This window comes from Alexandromys fortis, unplaced genomic scaffold, assembly GCF_014885135.2.
Source record: "Alexandromys fortis isolate MF-2015 unplaced genomic scaffold, M_Fortis_MF-2015_v1.1 scaffold_5, whole genome shotgun sequence".
Taxonomy (NCBI): Eukaryota; Metazoa; Chordata; class Mammalia; order Rodentia; family Cricetidae; genus Alexandromys; species Alexandromys fortis.
This window is the reverse complement of record NW_026067924.1, coordinates 14,748,473-14,773,736: the sequence shown is the minus strand read 5'-3', so window position 1 is coordinate 14,773,736 and position 25,264 is coordinate 14,748,473. Positions and strand designations below refer to the sequence as shown.

Sequence of the window (25,264 nt, the reverse complement as noted above, 5' to 3'; positions counted from 1 at the left end):
CTGGCTAGGTATCCTGGCTCATACCTACAGTTCGAACACTGGGAGGTACAAGCAGGAGAATCTGGAATTTAAGGTCATCCCTGGCGATGTAATGAGGTCGGAGCTATTCTGGCACACGAAATCCCATTGACAAAGCTAAAAGTAAACACTATTCTGGCACACGAAATCCCATTGACAAAGCTAAAAGTAAACAAAGTGGTGTAAGTTTATAAACACCCTGCTAGCCAAATTAAACAAAACAAAACAAGAAAACAACTTCTAGCCTGTGGCTTAAAAGTAGTTAGAAGCAGTGAGGCCCCATGTCCCTAGGTGTAAAACTACAGAATTCATTTCCTGGGGGTTGAATGGGGACGAGCTAAGATTACAAACTCTGCCTGGCAGCCAGCCGACTTAAATTATCCTGCCTTTTGTTCATTCATCTCTTCCACTTGCTTAGCCTGAGAATGAACGCTGTCTCCTCCAGTCCTTTGGGAGCACTCCCTGCTTCCAGCACATATAATACATCGTCTGCAAGTTAAGATCAGCGTCGTTTATGTCCATGAATGACCCGAATTGCGTCCCTTGCTCTGCCTGTTGCTGCTTCGTGATGAGTATATTCTGAGCCCAGCATTGTTCAGACCCTTGTCTCTTCACCCTAATCAGCTTCCTGCCTCCACCTCCCAGGTGCAGTCAGTATCTTTGGGCTGCAGGAATCCTTCCTTGCAACACATCTCAGGTAAGTCCTGTTGGAAGAGCCGGAGTAGAAGGCCAGGAGTGGCTGGGGTTGTGCAACACAGAGAAGTGTCAGTATCTGTTGCCAAATACAAAAAGAGAAGCCGGTTCTAGGTGATCACCATAAAAGCTTTCCCAGCATGCACTTGGGGCTTGGGAGGATGAGGAAACTCTGTTAAGTGTGAGCAGAGGATGCCCAAGATGCTGCCCATGGAGGAGGAGGCAGTCTAATGGAGTGGCCATCAACCAGCATGGGCAAGTATCTTGTTTAGAAAACAACTTGAAGGCGAGTTTGGGTTGCCGTGCCAGTTGCGTGTGGAGGGGAAATCTGGTGGCTGGGATGGTAAAGAGGCTCTGTTGATCCCAGCAGATTGCTTTCTCTCCCATCTCAGGCGTCTGTTTGCTGTTCTGGAAAAGCTAAACAGTGGTTGATCTGTTGATTTTATTGGAAAACAGTGCTATTTTGAAACGAGGCCCAGTTTCCTGTGTCGGTAACCTGTGCAGAGGGAACACACCGAGTCTGTGCCTGCAGCTTGGAGTCACAGTTTGGCTACAGCCTGGATTGTCCCCACATTAGCAGGGCAGCTGGGGAGAGATGACAACATGTCTGCTGGCAAGCTGTGGTCCGGCCTGCTGCTCCTGCTGTCTTGTTTCTGCTCTAGAATTTCAACCTGTGGCCTCTCAACACATGTAGAAATAGGTAAGTACTGGGCCTTATTTGTCTATCTGTCTTTCTGTTTTAGAGACAGGATCTTCTGATGTAGCTCTGACTGACTTGGAGCTCACTACGTAGAACATGCTAGTCTCAAAGTTGAGGTGTTTGTCCCACCTCTCTTGAGTGCTGGGCTTATGGGTGCTCTACACCATTCCTGTCCCTTTGTGCTAGTTTTTCAAGATTATTAGTTTTAATTTTTTGTGTGTAGGTGTGTGCACGTGAGTGCAAGTGACTTTGGGAGTCGGAGGCATCAGATCCCTCTGGAGCTGGAGTTATAGGCAGTTATGAGCTACCCAACATGGGTGCTGGTGGCCAAATTATGTCCTCATCAAGAACATTATTAACACCTGAGTTATCTCTCTATCCCTCTTTATGTGTTAAAAGGACAGGAATCTATCAGTAAGCTTAAGAAAGAGATTGGAAATCTATTTCTCATATTGACACAACCCTCCCTGCTGTGGGAAGTGGCCTGGACAGTGGAGAAGGAAGAGAAGACAGAGACAAGATTGGAAGTGTTCAGGGCTGGGAAATGGCAGGTGGGTTTATGGAGGGATAGGGAGGAGAGAGAGCTGAGGCCCTTTATGTTTGGCCCCTGGGTGTTCCTGGCAGGGGACAGTAAGGAACTGAAGAAAGTCTCAGGAGAGAAGGAAGGTGGACGCCTGTGACAGGAGTGTGAGATTATTTTTGTTGCATTTATACAGGCATTTCCAGGCAGATGTGAAGGCCATGTGTGGCCATGGGAATGGGTCTCTGAGTCAAGTGGCTGTTTATGGCTCTTATGTGTATGACACATCATTTGAGCTTTAAGGTCACCCCAATTTCCATCACTGACCTAAATTATTTCCTATGGGTTAAGTGCTACCCATTGGCCTTAAGGTGCTTGGCTCCGGGGGAGTTATGGCAACTGGCGAAGCTGAGTGGTGGCTAATATTACAGGAGACCAGCTTAGCATTGGGAGCTCTGCAGGAGAGGGCCACGTGCTAAAGTGTGCCTGGCCTTGGGGACAGAGGTGGTTATCTGGCATCTACTCGTTATCTAATTCTGGTTAGTTATTGTCACCTAGACAGTTCTGGGAAGAGGGAATTTCAACTGAGGAATTGCCTCCATCAGATTAGACTTGACGAAAAGTCTGTGGGACATTTTCCTGATTCCTGATTGTTGGGAAGGTTCAGTTCACTGAGGGCCAGAGATGTCTGGGTATATAAACAAAGCAGGCCAAGCAAGCTAGGAGCCAGCAAGCCAGTAAGCACTGATCCTCCATGGTCTCTGCTTCAGTTCCTGCCTGCGGGCTCCTGATTTGTGTTTCTGCCCTGATTTTCCCCTGATTGGGGTACGCAAGCCAATAAAATCTTTCCTCCTCAAGTCGCTTTTGGCCATGGTGTTTATTTCAGCAATAGAATCAGACCAGGACAGAGTGGATTTGAATAAGTGAAAACAGGAGGGCTTTTTCCGACTTCCCTTTTTCTAGCTTTGCTAAGGTATAATTGACCAAAAATAAACTGTATATATTTAAGGTATGAGATCTGATATGTTGATAAACCAATAATGAAATACTCATCACATTACATAGCTACCATCCTAAGCATGTGTTCGGGTCTCTCCTAACAAACGGATCTGGATCTTATGAAATGTATTTGTGAAATTTTTTAACATGTGGAAAGTGTAAGGTAATTCATAATATGAGCAAAGTAGGAGTGCATTCTACAGCAATTTTAAAACTAATTTAAGGTAGATTTAATGTTCTGGGCTTTCTTTTATTTCAATAAAGATGATATTATTTCATACATATGTCACCTCTATCAGCTACAAAGAGGGACAAGGTTACAGCTATGACAGGAAAATTTACCAGTGCAAAGTAGATGCAGATTCTGAGCCATGGCAGGCAGGACCCTGAGATCGCAGTTCCCAGTGTAAAGAGACACAGAGGGCTGTGCTTGCAGATGAAGAAATGGAGATACCATTTCAGGCTCACTTGTGTCGTGACAATGAGCCTGATCTTCTTTCTATCAAACACCACTCCTGAAAGGGAGTCGGGAACAACGGGACAGGACACAGATCTCAGCTATTAGACAGTCCTGCTGTAAACTGGATGTGTGGTTCTGAGCAGCCCTTGGTGGCAGAGTGTCCCACAAGCCTGGGAGGGGGCAAACTCCTGAATTCTGAAGGCTCTTCCAACTCTAAAGTGACAGGCGCTCTAAAGGTGCACAGGTAAATGAAAATGACTATTTAAATCCTGGAGTAAAACAAACAAACAAACAAAAAAAAAAACCTTGGATTTTCTGTGTTGGTGCCCAATGGACAATGGACAGGTAGGTCCTAATGGGTAAACATATCCAGTCAGGTAGTGATTTATACTTGTAGTTCCAGCAATGGAGAGGCAGAGGCAGGAGGATCATTGTGAGTTCCAGGCCAGCTTGGGTTACAAGGTGAAACCCTTTTTCAAAAAATGATTGATGTCTACAGACATACATGAAATAGAACCTGCACAGATTCTAAGATTTTTCATATAAAAGGCAATTGAAATTTCACCTTATATTTACCAACAACTTAGATGATATAGCTAGTTCGTTTTCTTTTTTTATGTGAGGCCTGAGTGGAAGATTGGCATTTATGTCAATCTGTTATTAGAATTATCCTTGTTCAGTGGTTTGTGTTGGGAAACACTGGAATCTTACATCCATATTATTTGTATGCTTTATGACTTGACTGTTAGGGTATCAATGAATACAGTAGAGGAGTGGTTTTGTTTTTTAAATTGACATGTGAATTAAAAAAAATGAATGTGATTCAGGGCTGGAGCGATGGCTCAGCAATTAAGAAAACTGATTGCCTTTTCAGAGGACCTGGGTTTGCTTTGTTAGCGCCCATATGAGCTCTAATTACTCTCTACACTCTAGGGATCCATCACCCTCTTCTGGCCTATGAAGGCACCAGATGCATGTGGTGCATAGACATGTATGCAGGCAGAACTCCATACACATAAAAATAAATCTTTTAAAAAGTGAATGTAATTTAGGTGTTGCCATTGCCATTGCGTGTGTTCCCAGGAATGTCAGCCCTTCCACTGATGGTAAGATTCAGTTTGAATCTCTTTATGTGTGTGTGTGTGGGTGTGGGGGAGTGGGTAGTGGACTAGGCAGTTTTCTGTGGTAACCTTGTCCTTTCAAAGTATTTCAATCATGAAATACACTTGGGGGTCAGGCATGCTTTGAGCTTTTCTTGTATTTTGTGTTTATATTTATTTCCTCAGTTCTGAGGCAAATACCATAAGAGTTTCTGTCTCCCCAGTTCCTCCCAAATGGCTGCGACTGTCCTCACTCAGTATGCGCTTTCTGTGGTTCCCTCAGCCAACCTGTAAGGTAGCATTTTGTTCTCATTTCACACAGAGGAAACTGAGGCCTACAATGTTGGGTAACTTGTCCAAGGTCATAGTTAATTAAGCAGAAATTTTAAATTCCCATATAAATTTGATTTGTATTCTGATGATATAAATATTTTTGAAACAATTATACTTTAGTCAGGCATGGAGAAGGATGCTTTTAATCCTAGCACTTGGAAGCAGGCAGGTGGATCTCTGAGAACTCAAGGCCAGTGTGGTCTACAGAGTTCCATGACTGTTAGGGCTGCACAGAGAGGCCCTGTCTCAAACAGACAGACAGACAGACAAACAAACAAACAAAACAGTTATGTGTAAAGAAAACCTCAAGGGAGTACAAACTTACTTTTTGTTTCCAGTTCTCTCTATAGTTTGCAACTCTAAAATTCTGTTTTCCTCAAAACTGCTCTCTATGGAGCTAGAGAGGTGGTTTGTCAGGTGAAAGTGCTTCTTGCTCTTGCACAGGACCCAAGCTCACTTCTAAGCCTCCATGCTGGGGGGCTCACAACTGTGTATAACTCCAGCTCCAGGGGATCCTATGCCCTCTTCTAGCTTCCATGGGTAACTGCACTCAGGTGTGTAAAACCATACCCCCCCCCCCAATTTAAAAGAAATCTTTTAAAAACGAGCTCTGGTAAGTACAGTTGAACTTAGCTCATATGATATTCATTTCTTTCAGGACACAGGGCTCTGGAGTTTCTTCAGCTTCAAAATGGACACATTAACTACAAAGAGGTAGGGCGCTGGATTTCTGTTGACTGTACACACATTTTCCTTTGTGGGTGTCAAACAAAAGTCTAAACATCTTTAATCCTAAGAGTTTTCCTTATGTCTTTATAAAGCTAATGTTGTGGTTAAAAGGCACACATCTCCTCCAGTGCCACTCAGTCACTATGTATACAAATAAATATGTCTATCAATTTTAAACATTTTAATATACTATATATTAATATTTAAAATTTAAATATGTAGGTAATATAATTTATAATTTAAAAACATGTTTCTTTGCTTTTTGTGATAATTGGTATAGAATCCAGGGTCTTGTGCATGCTAGGCAATAGCTTTACTAGTGAGCTACATCCCTGGTCCTTGAAATATTTTTTATATAATTTTTTTCTTATAAAGAGAGGTCACACTTGAGAGAAACCCACTCATTCATTTTCTACTTTTTAATCACTATATGTTGTCCACATCTTTATCATCAGGAGGAGCAGGAAGTCTCTCTCTCTCTCTCTCCTCTCTGTGGGGTGTGTGTGGCAAGAATATATTGCTGGAAATTGAACCCAGGGCCATGCATGTTCTAGATAAGAGTTGTGGCCTCAGCTTGAACTCAGAAGCCAGAGATCTTTATGAAGAAGCGTGCTATTTCTGGGTCTCCTTTCACCTATAGGACTATATGATGGGTCACCTGTGCCCATCCTAAAGTGAGTTTAACCCATTGTGTCCCTATGCACTACTTCTAGTTGAATAATAATAATGATGGTAATACATAACATTCTACGGCAAAGACGAGTCTAAAAGACTGACACTGGTAACAGTGGTTGGCAATCTCTTGTGACATCAGAACTAACTCAGACCACTGGTCTGAGGAGATGGCTCTGCAGGTGAAGGTGCTTGCTGCTGAGCCTGCCAGCCTGAGTCTGATCCTAGAATCCAGACAGTGGAAGGAAAAACCTCCTTCTGAACGTTGCTCTCTGACCTCTACATATGGCCTATGGCACACATGCACACATAACTAAATGTAAAGAGAAAGGCAGGTGGAAAGCCAGGCATTGTTAATCCCACGGACTGAGAATAAGACCACCACCACAGCTGAAAGCCAAATCTGGAGCAAGCTTTAATTAAATACTGGTCAGGTCCATCTCTGGATTCCCAGAGTGGGGGTGGGGGGATGGTCCCGAATCAAGTTTTGTAGCAGCTTAAGTGTTTCCCTTCAGGTCCAATCAGAGACAAGCATAAATCCTGCTGTACCTCCAGCCTACATCCAATCAGGGACAAGTGTCCATCTTGACTTATTTCCTTCCTGTGAACGTCCTGTCTATATATGATCAAGCACATTCGGTGCAGATGGGTCTAACAAACTTGTTTTGGGGAGTGAGAAACATGTGGGTCATTATCTCCCCTAAACAATAGCTTTCAGTATGTCAGGGACCATCTGTCCTTGGGTAAGGGGCTTGCAGATCAGAGGCACCTTTTTGTTTCTTGGATCTCCAAGGCATATTAATTAAAACTTAAAATGTAATTTTGGCTCTCACAGCTTGCGGCAAGTTCAAACACCAGCTTGGATTCAGAAGAACTCAGAATGCGTCCTCCCCATTGAGCTGGGGCTGTCCCACCTCCTAGTTCCATAATGAGATCCTTAAATAAGTTTTGTTTATTCTGTTGATTTATCTATCTTGTGTGTGTTTTGAGAGGAGGTGCATGCTATCTCGCTGGCTCAGGATAAGCTATTGTTATGAGTCCTTCAGGCTTCCTTGAGCCCAGCTGTCCTCTGGAATTTTATGGAGGTGTCATCGCAGGGGCGGAAGCTGGACAGCGTCGTCAAGGAGTCTGATTTAACATTCCCGGCTCTGGTGGAGAAGCCCAGCAATCGATGCTCAGGTTGCTCAACTATACTTCCTTATCAGACAGGATAAGGCGAGCATTTCTTTAGGGCCAGACTCAGGCCGAAATGTAGACACCTTTAAGTTCAAGTTTCTGGGAGCTTCTGGGGGGCAAGGAAATTTTTTACATTCCACTTTGGGAGGAAGGCATGTGGCAGGAGGCACGAGCAAAAACCACATTCATGGATGTCTACTTCATTGTTCACAAAACCAGCCTTAGTCTTTCTTCTATTTTACTGGAAAATTTTGATAAATATTCAGATTTGATAGAGGTTTTGCTTTTATGGTTTACTTTTTGTTCTTTTCTCCCTTGCCAGTTTGGTAGGTAAACAAAGTTGGGCTGGGCAGGGTAGTGAACACCTGCCATTCCCGGAAGTGGGAAGTTGAGGCAGAAGGGTCAGTTCAAGATCTCCCTTGACTGCATAGCGCTTTCAAAGCAAGCCTAGGTTGTGAGTGACCCTGCCTCACAAAAGGGTACTTCACTCTAGGTTTAACCTGGCCTTTTAGCCATTAACTTATTAATAAGGTTCAATGTATTTCCTGAGAGTCAAAACTTTTCTATGACCTCATCTGTAATAGCCTATGCCTGATAATGGTTTATTGTAATGGTTACCTTTCCCTTGATGTGTCAGAAAGCTCCTAAACATCAAGCTCCTAAAACAGAGCTGCATTTTATGCTTTTTGAAAATTTATGTTATATGTGTATGTGCATGCATGCCTACATGCGCTCGTGTGTGTGTGTGTGTGTGTGTGTGTGTGTGTGTGTGTATGCCATATGTGAACATGTGCCTGTGGAGGCCATAAGAGGGTGTCAGATCTCTTGGAGCTGGAGTTACAGGCAACTGTGATCTTCCTGATGGGAGTACTGGAAATTGAACTCTGGTCTTTGGAACAGCAGCCAGAGCCTTTAACCACTTAACTGTCTCTAAAACTTGTTACCTATGATTTTTAAGTGACAGAAGGCCAGTCATCTAGTTGGTGAGATGTCTCAGTGGGTAGAGGTACTCTGTACCAAGGCTAATGACCAGGGGTTTGAGCTCTAGACCATGGGAATGGAGGGAACTTGCTCCTGGAAGCTGCCCTCTGACCTCCACATGTGTGCTGTAGCACACATTCATCCACACAGGTGAATGCATGCACACACACACTAAATAAATAAATAAATTTTTAAAAAAGAAAAACAAAACAATTATACCTCCAAACTTAACTGTGGATTGTGTCCTTTACTGTCCCTTTGCAGAAACCCCTTGATCTAGCTTAGCCAGAAAGGGATTAAAGACCAGGAACTAAGGAACTGGCTGTCACACCTGTGTGAGAGTCAGAGGAACAGCTCCAGTGATGTCTAGAAACATCTAGAAAGGCCTCTGGGAACAACATGCAAAACGGTGGTTCTGAAAACTGCCTGTGTGCCTTTTGCCATAGCTACTGTCCTGCTGGCTCACTGAGATTCAACAGATTTCAACACAGTCTTGTTTGGAAAATGCAGATCCATCTTGAGCACTAGTTACAGGGCCTTGCAACCTCAGCCCAAGCTCCCGGCCAACCTGATGTCCCGTGCTCTGCCTGTGAGCAACTAACCGGCTGCTGCTGCTCCACCAGGAGCCTCTGCATCTCTGCTGCAGAAAACATGCAGGCTTCCAGGCTAGTGGGAGAAGCAGGAGGGCTCTATGGCAGATCTGGGGTCATGCCAAGCACTCTGGAGACTCAGTCTCCGTTTCTTGACCTCTGGGCTGAGCTTGCCCCCCCATAAGAGTCAACAGAACTGAGTGAGCAGTTCAACAAAGACAATCTAGAGAAAACTCTGCTATCCACTCTCATTGTTTTCAAAGGGCAAGAATATTTTTGTAACTCTCTAATGCATAGGGAAAAAAGGAAGGAAGAAAGGGAGGGAGGGAGGGAGGAAAAATGAACTAAAGCCTATGGGATAGAACCTTTTTCATGCAGGCAGCAGTTTGTTGTTAAATCACTCACACACACACACACACACACACACACACACACACATACATACATATAATGTTGTTTTTTCCAGGCAGGGTAGCCCTGGCTGTCCTGGAACTCACCCTGTAGCCCAGGCTAGCCTCAAACTTGCAGAGATCCACCTGCCTCTACCTCCCAAGTATTAGGGTTAAAGGTGGGTATCATCAACCACTTGGCATATGTGTATGCGTGCAGGTGTGTGTATGTGTGTGTTTGTATCTATATTTTTCTTATTTCACTGTAGATTATTGAAAGTCTTGTCCTAAACCAATTTTGGAGCAGCTGAATAGTTTTAGGGAAGGCCAGGTATGATAGTTGTATAGCCTGTAACCCCAGCACTCTGGAGGTGAAGGCAAGAGGCTTAGGAGATCGAGGTCATCTTTGGCTACGTTGCAATTTCAGGCCGGTTGGACTACAGGAGACCTTAAGTCATAAAACCAACCCCATAAGAGAAACGAAAGAAAATGAAAGACAGTAAAATTTAAACAGGCAGTTTTTGCTACTTCCTAAACTGTTATGCAGGAAAGGCCCTGAGGTTATATATGATATGTACTGCATTCTGGTGAAATATACATGGGTTTTTAACATTTTAATCACTCCTGTCCACCCTTTTTCTTCATTCCGCCCATATCCAGTGTAGTTCTAGTCTCTCATAGCTAGAAAGGCCCGGGGCTGACTTCTCCCAGTCTGCTGGCTCCTCCCTCTAATTTCTTTCTTTCTTTCTTTTTTTTTTTTTTTTTTTGGTTTTTCGAGACAGGGTTTCTCTGTGGTTTTGGAGCCTGTCCTGGAACTAGCTCTGTAGACCAGGCTGGTCTCGAACTCACAGAGATCCGCCTGCCTCTGCCTCCCGAGCGCTGGGATTAAAGGCGTGCGCCACCACCGCCCGGCTTCCTCCCTCTAATTTCTGCGTTCTCTTGTTCCTCAGTTGCTTTTAGAACACCAGGATGCATACCAGGCTGGGGCGGTGTTTCCTGATGCCTTTTACCCTAGCATCTGCAAACGAGGTAAGGGAGGGTTTTCAGAGGAATGACGCCACATTTACCGGTTAACAGGATTGACTTTAAAATATGTATATTCCATGGGCTGGGGAGATGACCCAGTGGTTAAAAGCATACTTTGCTCTTGCAGAAGATGGGGTTTTGGTTCTCAGCACCCATGTTAGGTGGCTCATAACTACCTGTAACTTGGGCTCTAAGGGATCTGACACCTTTATCTGGCCTCTACAGGTACCTGCACCCACATGTACATCAGACACAGACAAATGCATGTACATAAATGAAAATGAAATACAACTTTATATATAAACACACATTTGTGAAATGATTGTTCATCAGTGACATCTCTGCTTGGGCATGGACATTCTGGAACTTTCCCTTTGTGGTGATGCCTGGTCTAGATGTCTCTGCCTGCTTTGGTGCCCAGTGGCAGTCCCTCTGTGTCTGTCAGCGTGCAGCTTTCCAAAGGTTATCTACAGTTTCACTTCTGTGTCTGCTCTACAGTAACCCTCTCCCTGGGCTGTTCTTGGTATTAGCGAGATCACTGGCCAGTGCTGTGAGGATCTAAGCTCGCTGAGTACATTGAGGGGAATTTGAGGCTTGGACAGTGTAAGGAGTCACCATAGATAGTGCAGGGGCGTGGTTACTGCTTCCTGGTGGGAGATCTTCCTGGAGAGGGTCACTTGACAGGAGTGGAGTTTGTAGCTAAGGGTCATAGCCAGCCCATTTCGACCCTACAGCAGAGGAACTGAGAATGTAAATGATCAGACTTTCCATCTCCTCCTTTTCTCTCATCTCCTAATTCATTCTGTCCATTGCCAATCCCAACCCAACCCAACCCAACCAAACCAAGCCAGGGCACAAAGAAACTGGCTGAAACAGGTACTGTTGGAGTTACCCTGCCTGGTGGAAGTTGGTAGGGATCTACTTCATTGGGCTATCAGATCACCATGGAAACCATTTCTGGTGCCTCAGGATTATCTATTGTTTTAAATCCCATTTCTCAACAATCTAGGGGTGGCATTTAGTCGGGAGCCTAGCACAAAAGTGTTTGAGCCCACAGATCTCCAGAGAAACCAGAAATGTTAAGCACACGGGATTGTCTTTTCAGTTGAAAAGATGAAAAACCTGTTCTTCCATCCAGAAAGCTGAGAATTGGAAATGATTAACAGCCTAGTCATTTGTGTTTTCTGTTGGGCCAGGCCATATTAAGTTCTTATAACCAAAACTGGAGTTGGCTAGTTATCTAAATGATTCTTATAGTCAGAGGCTCTTCTAAGCCTCCACAATCAGGACCAGAGGTAGCTAATAGCCCAAATGACCTCTATACTATCTGTATGACCAAGACCAAGTCAGACCCTTAGGCCCTTAAGCTAATGTAGCTAGCTAGCTATAGAACCCATCTTCTTGGAGAAAACGACGTGTACTCTGAGTTGAGTTTCAATATAATTATGCTTCCTTGTGCAAGAGGGATAGTGTTACACCAGGACACTTTTTTTTTTTTTTAACAAATTGTGCTGGGCTTAAATACATAGGGATTAAATCACCTGTTATTAGACTCCCCAAAGTCTGGTCCAGGTTGATTAATTCAGTCTGCATGGGGTTTTCACTCTTATCTCATCGTGGTGTTCGCTTTCCTGTAAGACGCCTGTAAGGACCGCCCTCAATTTAACATCGTGAAATGCTAAGGTGCTACTGTCTCTGTACTCAGGATTCCAGACCGCTAAGCTTGGCATTTCTTGTATTTACAAATACTTCTTTCTGTTTTCCTCTGTCTTAGTTAGGATTTTTATTGTTGTGAAGAGACACTATGATCACAGCAACCCTTATAAATGAAAACATTTCATTGCTCGCTTACAGTTTCAGAGGTTCGGTCCATTACCATGACTGGGAGCATGGCGGAGTGCAGGCAGGTGTAACTGAGAGTCTTATGACTTGTAGGCAACAGGAAGTCAACTGAGACACTGGGCGGTATCCTGAGCATAGGAAACCACAAAGGCTGCCCCAACAGTGACACACTTCCTCTAACAAGGCCATACCCATGCCAGCAAAGCCACACCTCCTAATAGTGCCACTCCCTGTTAGAAAATGGGGACCAATTACATTCAGACTTTCACATCCTCTCAGTCTGTCATTCTGCAATTCCTTTATTTTTGCCTGTGGGTCGTAGCTCTTATTTTTAACCTACTGTTTCTCACTTGGCATTTCTTAAGTAGCGTTCAGGGAGTGCCATTGTCCCTTGATTTTTCTGACAGTCCCTTGAAAGATTACACATGAGAAAGAGAAAAGGATATTTTGATCACTAAATTTAAGAAGCAGTATTCAATGCGTACTGGCCTTCAAGATGGACAAAACACACAAACATGGTTCTGAAAAGTGTGGACAAGGCCATCAAACCTATCGTCTGTCTATCTATCTATCTATCTATCTATCTATCTATCATCTATGTATCTATGTATCATATACCTACCTACCTATCAATCATTTATCTTTCCTTCCCTCTCTTCCTTTTTTTTTTTCCATGATAGAGTCTTATGTAGCCCAGTTATGGCCTCAAACTCACCGCGTAACTGAAAATGACCTTGAACTTCTGACCCTCCTCTGTCTGCCTCTGCCTTCTGAGTGTCGGGCTTGCAAGTGTATTGTCACCATGCTTGGCTCTCCATGTTTTCGTAAGTCAGCTTATACTTTCCTATGTGATATAAAGATTAGGACCAATATACGGCAGAGAAAAGTAACTTCCACTGAATAACTGGGGAGGGTGTGTGTGAGATGGCTCAGTGGGCAGAGGTGCTTGCTAGCATGGCTGCTTTGACCCCCCCCCCCGCCCCCCTGATCTTTGGGCAAACCTTATTTATTAAAATACAAATAATATACCACCATATGCTTCCAGGTCTGATGACCACATTGCGGAAGGAGAAAAGTGACTCTTGGAAATAATTCTCTAATGTCTATATGAGGGCTGTGATATAGTGTGCATGTATACACAAACAGACACACAAATATAACAACAACAATAATAAAAAATAGATTAAAAGAGAGTAAAGGGAATGAGATGTTGGAATATGGGTACATCCTTGTGGAAGTATCCTCTGAGTGACTCTCCTGGCCTGTCTGCTCACGAGGTGTCCTGGGAGGAAGAACAGAGGGAAAAAATATTGGAGGGAAAGTGAAGAGATCCAGTAATCCAATGGGTGGTCATGGGGAACTTGAGGAGACTCTCAACTTTTTAGGCTCCACTTTTTTGTTTTGTCAGGAAAATACCACGATGTATCTGAGAGGACTCACTGGACTCCATTTCTCAATGCCAGCATTCATTACATTCGGGAGAACTACCCTCTGCCCTGGGAGAAGGTGGGTGTGCCCTCTTCCGCTCACCCCTGCACTGACAAGCACTGTTGGATTCGCTCCACCTGGCATCTCTGATCCCCAGCCTGGGATAGCTAACTATCACGTGACCTGCAGTGCCGTGCACACTAATGGGGACACAGCGAGTGCCTCGTCAATACTTAACTAAAGTTACCAAAGAAAAGTTCAGAGGTTGTCACTTGGTCATTTTGCTCCCAAGCCAATGAATCTGAAACTCTTCCAAGACACCACACAGCATTTCAGAAAATCCCATGTGCTTTCCTGTAACTAGAAGCTATATAGTTCATCTGCTTCTGATTCCTTATTAAGTCTCAATAATAGGAATCAGTTCATGTTTGTAAAGGCCTTTCAGGGACTTGATATAGCCAAACACCTAAGACTTGAATTTCTTTTTTTTCTTTTTTTTTTTTTTTTTTTGTCAGGACACAGAGAAGTTGGTAGCTTTCTTATTTGGAATCACCTCGCACATGGTTGCTGATGTCAGCTGGCACAGCCTGGGTATTGAACAAGGATTCCTCAGGACAATGGGAGCCGTGAGTGTATATGGCCACGAGGGCACTACCGTCATCACACCCAGATCAAAGTGGACTCAGGCGGGTTGCGGGGTGCTCAGAGGTAGAATGCTTGCTTAGCACGCAAAGCCCTGGGTTTGATCCCCAGCTCTACAAACAAGACTGGATTACTCTAAAGAAAAGGAGCACTTTAGGATATTCACACATCCTGTGGAAATAAGCCTTCCATATTCCAAGTGGCTTCTTGTCAGAATTTTGTCTTTTTCTTTTTTTATTCACTTTTTAAAAAACAATCTTTTCTCATTTTACATTCCAATCCCAGTTCCCTTTCCCTCCTCCTGCTCCCTCCACCTTCTCCCCCACCCCACTCCCCATCCACTCCTTAGAGAGGGTAAGGCTTCCCATGGGGAGTCAACAAAGTCTGACACATCACTTTGTCAAGATCCTCCTCCCTATATCTAGGGTGAGCAAGGTATCCCTCCAAAAAGAATGGGCTCCAAAAAGCCAGTTCAAGGACTAGGGATAAATCCTGGTCCCATTGCCAGTGGCTACACAGACTGTCCCTGCCATACAACTGTCACCCACATTCAGAGGGCCTAGTTTGGACCTATGTAGGTTCCCCCACTGTCGGCCTGGCGTCAGCGAGCTCCCACTAGCTCAGGTCAGCTGTTTCTGTGGGTAACACTGTCATGGTCTTGAGCCCTTTGCTCATATTATCACTCCTCCTCCCCCTCTTCGACTGGGCTCGGCCCAGTTCTAGCTGTGAATCTCTGCATCTGTTTCTATCAGTTGCTGGATGAAGGTTCTATGATGACAATTAATGTAGTAAGCCATCTGATTATAGGGGAAGGGCAGTTCAGGCACCCTCTTTACTGTTGCTTAGGGTCTTAGCTGGAGTCATCCTTGTGGATTCCTGGGAATTTCCCTAGTGCCAGGTTTCTTGCTAGCCCCCATAAGGTCTCCCTCAATCAGGATATCTCTTCCTTGCTCTCCTTTTCTGTCCTTCCCCCATCTTGGTCATCCTGTTCCCTCAAGTTCTCCACTCTCTTCTTTTCATTGTTCCCACCTCTGAAGACTCATCCACAAAACAAAGAGGATTACTGTGCTGCAAACAGGGACAGAGGTGTCTCTGCAGTGTCTTTGAGGCTGTGTCTACACAAGGAGGGGAATAGCTGCCACTTGGCTCTGTTCAGAATTGCAGTTTCTCCTGATAGTTTAGCTGAAACGCTCTACTCTTAGTTGTTTTATTTGACTTTTGACATTTTTAAATGAATATTTTAAACTTTATTTTATGTGGATGGGTGTTTTGCCTGCATATTGTGTGTCTGGGCACCATGTATATTCAATGCCTGCTGAGATCTGAAGAGGTAGTTGGGTTCCTGTGCATCTGAAGTCACAGACAGTTGTGAGCCACCATGTGGTTGTTGGGGGTCAAACGTGGGTCCTCTGGAAGTGCTCTCAACCATTGAACCATCACTCCAGCCTGTTTTTTTTTTTCATTTTATTGTAAGTTAGCATATAAGATAATGAGTTTCATTATGACAAGTTCATATATATATGTGTATATATATATTAATGTACCTTGCTCAGATTTGTCCCTCCTTACCCTCCTCCACCCACTTTAGTCGCTTTTAATTCCAGTCTCTTGGACCTATAATCTTGGACTCCACTGGAGACATTGTCCACCCAAGGGTGGTACAATCGTCTGCAGTCATCTTGTTGCCAAACTCAAAGGCCAACACAGGCAACAAGGAAAATGTTAGTGTGAAGACTGAGTCCACCAAGATACACTCCTGCAGTCCCCTGGGTCAGGCTGTCACCTCCCCTCAGCTGGTCCGACTTGGGGTGATATTCTAGGTCACAGTCTGTGACATTCATCATGTGCTTCTCTTTGTTCCTCAGATTGATTTTCATGACTCCTATTCTGAGGCTCATTCAGCTGGTGACTTTGGTACTGTTTCCTCGCTTTCCTCATATGCCAATTACTTTTCTTTATTTATTCGTGGGATGCATGTGTGTGTGAGAGAGCATGTGTGCTCGCATGTGCACGATGTATGTGTGTGTCCGCTGAGCCACAATGTGCACGTGTGCAGGCCAAAGGGCCACTTTGTGGAGTTGTTCCATCCACCTTTCCGTGGGTTCTAGGAATAGAACTCAGGTCACTAGGCTTATAGAGCAAGCAAGGGCCTCTACCTATCGAGCCATCCTGACAACCTTATACGTTGTAAAGTATTTTTCTAATTGGAATGCTGAAGTTCATTTAGAATATATCACAGCTCGTTTAACACAGAGATGCATTTCTAAATTGGTGTGCTAATATATATTTTGTTTAAAAATATGTGTTTGGTTGTTGATGTATAATTTTACTAAGGAAATTTCACTAATGTGTTGAATTAAACTCCACTGGCTAGATTAGTCCTAGTCAGCTGTACTTTAGCTTTGAACTGATAAACTCCATCTTTTGTCCTGTAGCAATTCTCTTTAAATATACAAGTTAATATTTATTTAAAAGGACCTCTATGGTCTATCTTTCCTTAAAGTAAAATAAATTCAAAGCTGGGTATTGCGGCACACGCCCCTAAGCTCTTGGAAGGCTGAGACAGGAGGATTACTGCAAGTTGAAGGTCAACATTAAGCACACAGTGAGAACCAGGCAAGGCAGGGCTACACAGTGAGACCCTGTTAAAACAAACAAACATATAGAAAATAGAATTGTCTTATTATACAAGTGATTCTTAATTCATTTCTACATTTCATTAGTTAAGTTTTTTTTTAAAGTTAGTTTTTTCTTCAGGACATATCTAAAACAGAGGAAGAGTAACTGTTAGAGGAAGAGTGACTGGGAAAGGTCTGTTTGTGGGAATGTGTTTGTGGGAATGTGTAAGAAGTGTCTTGTCATTAGCCCACAGATTGTAAATATGTTTCTCTTGCCGTAGGAGGAGATGTGTTGAGCCAGTTTGAATTTAATTTTAATTACCTCTCACGACGCTGGTAAGACCAATGTTCTTTTAATTATGGGATGCCAAAATGACATTTGTGTCTTGGGTTCTTGCTGTGTTTGTTTTTTCCCCATTAGTTTGTCTTTTTTTGTCATTTTTATGATTTTATTTATTAGAAATATAAATAAAATAACTCTTGTTTCTAGGTATTGAACCCAGAGCCTTCTGAATGCTAGGCAGCCTCTTTATTGCGAGCGAAGTCCTTTGTAGCATGATTAATAAAAACTCAGAGACAGAAATTGGAGTTGAACCTGAAGGTCAGAACCTGAAGGCTCTTACCTTGACCTCAGTCTGAAAATGGCGATGCTTCCTCCAGGAAACCTCAGAATGAGACTGACTGAGAGCTGTCTCTTCCCGTTTTATAATCCTCTCTAGTTCTGGGATTAAGGGAGTACATCACTACTCCCTGGTTTCTATGGCAACCTAGTTTGGCTACTGGGATAAAAGATATGTGTTATTTTGGATACTGGGATTAAAGGTGTGTGTTGTTGTCGCCAGGTCTGTAAAGCTGGCCTGTGAGGCTGGTTTACTTTTCCGATCTTCAGGCAAGCTTTATTTATTAAAATATAAATGAAATGCCACTACAGTCGTTGGCTTCTATTTTCTTTTTTACACTTTTTAAAAGTTGAGAGAGGGTCTAACTGAGTCTCTCAGGTTAGCCTTGAACTCACCTGTAGCCTAGGCAGACTTTAACCTGGTGACCTCCTGCCTCTGCCTCTTGAGCAGCCTAGGTTATCGGCCTGTGCTACTAGCTCTGATTTTTGTTAGTTTTTTTTTTTACTAGTGTTTTGAATATATAGCTTCTCATTTCTCATCATTTGCTTAAATTATTTCCTAAGTTATCTTTGTGCAGTTTGTAGTATGTATTTTCACACACAGGGTGTGCCCTGACACATGGACCTTGTTCATCCACCACAGTTGACTGCATGCCTAAAAGGCGTGAGAGTACTCTCCTAAAACATTTGTGGTTTTAAAAATATTTGTTTTTATTTATGTGTGTGTCTGCTTGCCTATATGTGTAACACATACATGCAGGTGTTTTTGGAGACCATAAGAGAACTGGATCCCCTGGAACCTGAGGTTGTAGTTGTGTGGTGTGGGTGCTGGGAACCAAACCTGGGTCTCCTGGAAGAGCATACAGATGTTTACATTTAATTTATCAGGGAATTTTTGTATAAGATGAAGTATAAACTTATTCTGATTTTTTCCACAGAGATGGTTGAGTGTTCCCATAGTCTACTCTTTCTCACTGCTCCTCAGCACTGTCTGTGTGCTTTTCTTTCTCCTCTCCTGGTCTTGTGACTGTCCTTAGGAACACTGATTCTTCCTGTCCCACGGCTTTGCTGTATGTCTGCTTCTGTAAGGGCAGAGTTTCCTGTTTGTCTTCTGTCTTAGTGATCACAGTGAATTGCTGTGAGGAGACACCATGGTCAAGCTAACTTATAAAAGAAAGTATTTAATGGGGGGCTTGCTTACAGTATCAGAGTCCATGACCACCATGGCAGGGAGTGTAGCGGAGGGTAGGCATGGTGCTGGAGTCGGAGCTGAGAGCTTGCATCTTATCCACAAGCAGTAGATAAGATGTAGAAACAGAGAAAGACAGAGACAGAGACACACAGAGACAGAGAGATACACACACACAGAGAGACACAGACAGATGGAGACAGACAGAAGCAGAGAGACAGAACAGCAGATAGACACTGGGCGTGGTGTGGACTTTTGCCCTACAACTAGAAGCCAGACACTCAAGTATATGAGCCTATGGGGGCCATTTTCATTCAAACCATCTTTCTTCTTCAAAGATCTTTGTCTTTGCTCTTTCAGACAAAACTTAGCATCAGGATGATGTGTTTTGGGAAAAACTTGTTGGGAGTTTGATGAAAGGTTATTGATTCTACAGTATAGCTCTGTCCTCATCAGAGAAGCAGCTTTAAGCAGTGGATGAAGGTTAACACACAAACTCACAGCTGGTCAAAGTATAGAGAGTAAGGGCCTGTGGAAGGACTAGCTGTACATGGGACATTTGTATCACCCGACTCCAAGATGCATCAGAAGGTGGAGTGGAAAGATTGTAAGAGCCAGAGGTTAGGGAGGACTGCTCAGGACGAATGGTCTGTGGGAGGACCACTCAGGACTAATGGACTCACGGACTCACAGAATCTGTGGGAGGACCACTCAGGAATAATGGACTCACAGACCCATAGCATTTGTGGGAGGACTGCTCAGGATGAATGGACTCATGGGCTCACAGCATCCATGGGAGGACCTCTCAGGACAAATGGACTCACAGACTCTATGGATTCACAGGATCTATGGGAGGACCACTCAGGATGATAGACTCATGGACCCATAGTGTCTGAGGTTGCCTGTACAGATCAAGCCAGTCAGCATTCCAGTCTGGAGGAGGGAGGAGGGAAGAGGGAGGAGGGACTCATGAGCCCCACTCCTAGCTGAGGAGTCATTGACAGTTGATGGCTGCTAGGGCAGTTTTCTTTAGGAGTGTGGTTCCTAACAGGTTGAACATGCTCCAGTGGATGGCTCCAAATCTGTGGTCATCTCCCTTCTTCCCTCCCTGTAGTTTCCAGGGTTCAGTAGATGCTGACAAAGTAAAACTGGCTTTCCTTGCTTGCCTTTCAAAGGTTCTACTTTTTAGTTGGGTTTGGACTTTGGAATTATTTAATTTTTACTTCCTTACTAGCTTAGTGATTCATCAAAACAAATATTTTTGTTATTTTCTTTTGCCTGTTAAGTCATTTTTATTGAGGCGGTCCTAGGTGCTCTTAAAAGCTAAAAAATGGGCTTCTTAATCCCTCCTTTCTTGTAAACACACATAAATCAATTTTTAAATCTCCCTTTTCTTTCATTTTTGTTTTTGTTTGTTTTATCTTATTATAAAAATTGGATTTTATTGGTTGTTGTACTCTTCTTTATTTTGAAATTGAGATAAAAATGACTATATAAGGCTTATTTTAAGATACTGCTGTCCTTTCAACTAAAATAATTAATGCCTGTGAGCCAAAGGCTGGGCCTAGAGCTCTGTTGCTTCCTCCTGTGCATTTAAGGTGATCACATTAAGTGAGAAGCCAGATCTGGTGCTCTTGCCTGAGTCCAACTCTCAGAAGTTTGAGGACAACCTGGGATATATAGTGAGTTCTAGTCCAGGCTTGGTTACAAAGTAAGACACTTTCAAAAGCCAAAATACACACACACACATACACACCCCCTCTGAATTCACAAAATCAAGCACTCTTTATACTTGGTAATTTCTGGTATTTAAATGTCTTTTCATAAATATTTGGCTAAGGGACCAGTTTTTTGTTCTGCATCACTGAGAAAACTATTTACTGTCCTCGTGACTCGGTTTCCTTTTATGTAAAATGGGAATATAATGGTATTACTCAGCAAGTGTCATTGGCAGAGTTAAATTACCAAGGCTGGTAAAGACTGTCAACTCTCTGATATATACAGTCAATCACGGGACACTGGAACTTGAGGAGTTTCTACAATTGTTACTATTACCTTCAATTTCTGAACCTAAGAATCTTTCTTTCATTTTAATGCATTTTCCAGGTATGTGCCCATCAAAGATCTACTGAGAATTTATGAAAATCTCTATGGTCGCAAAGTCATTACTGAGAACGTCATCGTCGACTGCACATATCTTCAGTTCTTGGAGATGTAAGTGTGAGCCGGAGGGAAGTTAGCTGACTTTATGGGGGCTTTCCCGAGCATCCCTGGTCACACTTCGGTTCCAGGGGAGCACTGGGAGTACGTGGCTGGAACGGTCTCTTCATTATCTGCCTCACTTTCCTCTAGAAAGCGCAGCTCATGAAGGCTCTTGTTTGTGTTGCAGGCATGGGGAGATGTTAGCTGTTTCCAAGGTAATGACCTGCTTTTTCTGAGTCTTGGCTAAAGGACTGTGCAGACAGTGCCGTGCCTTACCCCTCTTGCCTCCCCCTGCAGTTCTATTCCACATACTCTACCAAGTCCCCCTTTCTGGTGGAACAGTTCCAAGAGTACTTCCTCGGAGGACTGGATGACATGGCATTCTGGTCCACGAACATCTACCGTCTGACCAGCTTTATGCTGGAGAACGGGACCAGGTGAGTTTTGCCTTGCCACGTTCCCCACGTAATGCTCAGCATTTTCAGCGGATGAGGCCAAACTCAAAAGAAAACAGCTCAGAAGTGTTTTTCTGAACCAGTTCACAGAGAAAAATAATGGAAACGCTGCCCTCTCTAAAGCCTGATTGGGGTGCGGGCATCTGTTTAGCTGTTGTTTTTTGTTTTTCTTTTTGGCTCTTTGGGGGGGGGGGCACCACCCAGATCCCAAATAATCACACATGGAGATTTATTATTTCTTATGAATGCTTAGCCTTATCTTAACTTGGCTTATTTCTAGCCATATTTTCTTAAATTATCCCATCTATTTTTTTGCCTTTGGGCTTTTACCTTTCTATATACCCTTCTTTCCTTCTTACTCTGCCACTGGCTGTGTGGCTGGGTGTCTGGCCCCTGGAGTCTTCCTCTCCTCCTTTTGTTCTCCATCTTCTCTTCCCAGATTCCTCCTCCTATTTATTCTCTCTGCCTGACAGTCCCACCTATCCTCTCTCCTGCCTAACTACTGGCCTTTCAGCTCTTTATTAGACCAATCAGGTGTTTTAGACAGGCAAAGAAACACAGCTTCACAGAGTTAAACAAATGCAACATGAAAGAATGCAACTCTCACCCTCACACTTACCTAGCAAGTGCTCTACTTTCTAAGTGATCTCCCCAGCTCCAAAATCTTATTTTAATAATTAGCACAATCTCAAGTCAGATCTCTAAGCCCTTGCAGTGGAATTTGGTGTGTGTGTGTGTGTGTGTGTGTGTGTGTGTGTGTGTGTGTGAACATGCAGCAGACTGCCATTCTTCAAGTGCTCTCTACTTTGTTTTTTGAGACAGGGTCTGTCATTGGTCTGGAACTTGCTGGTAAGACTAAGCAGCTGGACAGGCTAGCCACTGAGCTCCAGAGGTTGGCCTGACTGCAGGCCACCATGCCAGGCCATGGGTACTGGGAATCAAATACAGGTCCTCATGCTTGCAAGGACTGGCTGACTGAACTTCCCAGCCTGGCTAAGAGTTTTTAGGTGCATGCAAGCCTAGACGTAGAAAGGGTGGGGTTTGGAATTGGAGACACCTCCTTCTCACCACTGAGTTTTGTGCCACCAGTTGCTAAACCTCCCTAAGCCTTCATTTCCTCTTAAATGGGGACACTCACCATTCCATCTTTATGAGAGCCTGAGCAGTCAATGAGAGCCCTCGTGCAGAGGGTTTAATATGCATCAAGCACCTAATAAGTGCTGGCTCCAGTATCATGATTGCGCTTAGGTAGAAGTTAAGTTTATATTGGCAGAACTCAGATTGTCTGGTCACAGTAGAGTGAGTAACCTCCATTCCCCCCACCCGTGCCCCGCCATATGCGACAGTCCTCAAGCCCAGTCCCATTTTCAGGATTTTGAACTAGTTCTGTACATAGCTTCAGGAAGCCTACTGTGGATTTCAAATAAAATGAATGTATTTTAAAAGGTAAGTATATTCTCTCTTTCTCTCTCTCTGCAATCACTTTGGAAGTTTCATGCGTTGGTAAATTAGAACAGAGACAAGAACTGTGCTCCTCCTAATAGTGTATGGTGTGTGTGTTATCTCGGTCCTACGTGTGAGAGAAAACTTGATGTTTTGGGTATGGCTTATTTTGGTTGGTATGATCATCTTCAACTCCATTTCCCTAGAGATGGTTTAATTCCATTCTTGCTGCTGAATAAAACTCTTTGCATGTGTACACACATTTTCCCTAGCCGTTGTGCCAGGAGGGCATAGGGAGGCTTGGCAAGAAAGACTTGGGCTGTCTATCCAAATGGCCGGGCAGTGAATTCTTTGAGCTTTGAGAGTGGTTTAAAGGTGTCTCTGTGGCACCGTGGATACTGCACTGGACTTCTAGAGACAAGACTGATTTAAAGTGCATCACTGATTCAAAATGATGCTTAGAGAGGAGGGAGAGACAGATGCCTGACTCCTCCCTCTGTTTCCCAGTGACTGCCACCTGCCTGAGAATCCTCTGTTCATCTCATGTGACGGCCGGAGGAACCACACCCTCGGGTAAGTGGGGCTGCTCCGGAGAGGGTGGAGCAAGAGGCCTTCAGACAGACAGACAAGGTTCTGATTCTAGCTGAGCCTTTTACAATTGGGTGACTTTTAAATACATTGGTATTTTTTAAAACTACAACTCGTCCTTCTGACAGAAACAAACAAACAAACAAACAAACCAGAAAACAAAACAAAGCAAAAATCAGCAAACCACATCGCGAGTCCTGGAATAGTGGCACGGGCTACCGATGATAGGGGGTGCAAGGCAGATGCATACAGCCAGTTGTTCACTAAATAAATGGTCATCAGTACTCTTAATAAATATCACCATTATTGTGACTCAAGGACATTCCTCAAACTCCATCCTGAAAAAGCATTTCGTTCACAAGGTGGGAAGAAGGGCTCTGTGGAAATTTCTGAGGAATAAGCCAGATGTCTGGTTTACATTGTTAGAGCTGGTGTTTCCTGCTGGAGCCAGGAGGAGCCAGCCTCCAATTCATGATGCTATCTACAGAAAGGAATACCATCTGTTAATCAAATAAAGCAATAACATAAATAGTAAAAGTACTTGGAGGCAGTCATTGTACCAGGAACTCAGCATGTGACCCGACAGCCAGCTTGGCACTGGACATGTCATTGTAAATATTGCTGAGCCTTGGAGAGAGAAGGGCCAGGAGCTCTGGGAATGTAGTATGGTGGCCCAACCAGGGCTCAGTAGAGTTCCCTTGAAGGACCAATGAGATATTTAAGAACAGAAACTTTAAATATTCTAGATATTAAAGTGAGGATTTTACCGTGAAAGATCCTAAGGAGATTTTAGTGCATGGAGAGACTTAAAAGATGAGGGAGGGGTTCCAGTCAGCCTTTGTTGTTTACTTCATTTAAAGTTAGTCTGGGCCTGGTGGTGGCAGTGGTGCATGCCTTTAATCCAAACACTTAGGGGGCAGAGGCAGGTGGAGCTCTGTGAGTTCAAAGTCAGCTTGGTCTACACAGAGTGAGATCCAGGACAGGCTCCAAAGCTATAAAGAAACAAACAAACAAACAACAACAACAACAACAAAAAACAAAAAAGTAAGTCTGGTTGTTGATTTTTTCTGGTTGTTGATTTTTTTTTGCATCTTTAGGTGGCTAAGCTTGCCGTCTGTGTCTTCCCTTGGGCTCTTGTCTATTGTTCCCTTGCTCTTAAGCATTCTGAAGCCTGGGTGGCTCTTCTAGACACCTGTGGTTTAGGCTGGCTGCGACGTGTGTTTGTTTGTTGTTTTGTTTTGTTTAAAGACTGCATCTCCTGTAGTTCAGGCTGGCCTTTAACTCATTATATAGCTCAGGCTGGCTTTGAACTCCTGATTTTCCTATCTCTAGCCCCCAAGTGCCACTGTACCCAGTTCAAGATCTCTGCACTGGGAAATGTATTTTGATTACATAACTGATTCTAGCGCTTGTCTTTCTGGATGAGGCAGTCTGCCTACGTGCTCCCGGCCTCAGTAGGTAAAGAGCTGTCTTGAGCTCTTTGGTGAAGTCCTGCAGCACATTTGTAGGCTGGTATTCTAGAAGTACTTTTACTCCTACTGGGAGCTCCGAGACCACAGAAAATCCTACATTTCTTTTTCTTCTTTCTTGTGCTGGGGTTTGAACCCAGGTCCTGTGCACATGCAAAACACACATTCTGCTGTAACCACGGCCTCAGAAACACCAGGTTTCGTAAGGGCTGGCTTCTCAGCCTTAGAAATACACTCACCACAAGATTTTATGCAGTAAAGGGCGGCTCTTCCTAGGCATCTGTGGTTTGGGCTGGCTAAGATATGTGATATTTTTAAAAAGTAATTTTTAAAAGTTATGTTTGCTGTGCTTTCAACTTCTAGATGTTCCAATATCTCAGGCA

At 43.7% G+C, this 25,264-nt stretch overlaps 1 protein-coding gene across 1 annotated transcript in view; it reads left to right on the top strand.

The window, feature by feature from the left end:
- Positions 1 to 459: 459 nt before the first annotated feature.
- Positions 460 to 25,264, top strand: part of Gpld1 (glycosylphosphatidylinositol specific phospholipase D1) — a 46,805-nt gene continuing 22,000 nt past the window's right edge. Inside the window, exons 1-12 of the mRNA XM_050142397.1 lie at positions 460 to 715; positions 1,168 to 1,411; positions 5,482 to 5,537; positions 10,311 to 10,389; positions 13,637 to 13,734; positions 14,172 to 14,282; positions 16,164 to 16,212; positions 17,198 to 17,252; positions 20,831 to 20,938; positions 21,114 to 21,141; positions 21,224 to 21,363; positions 23,332 to 23,397. Coding sequence (XP_049998354.1) covers positions 1,315 to 1,411; positions 5,482 to 5,537; positions 10,311 to 10,389; positions 13,637 to 13,734; positions 14,172 to 14,282; positions 16,164 to 16,212; positions 17,198 to 17,252; positions 20,831 to 20,938; positions 21,114 to 21,141; positions 21,224 to 21,363; positions 23,332 to 23,397 — 887 coding nt within the window. The 5' untranslated portion in view covers positions 460 to 715; positions 1,168 to 1,314. The remainder of the gene's footprint in view (positions 716 to 1,167; positions 1,412 to 5,481; positions 5,538 to 10,310; positions 10,390 to 13,636; positions 13,735 to 14,171; positions 14,283 to 16,163; positions 16,213 to 17,197; positions 17,253 to 20,830; positions 20,939 to 21,113; positions 21,142 to 21,223; positions 21,364 to 23,331; positions 23,398 to 25,264) is intronic.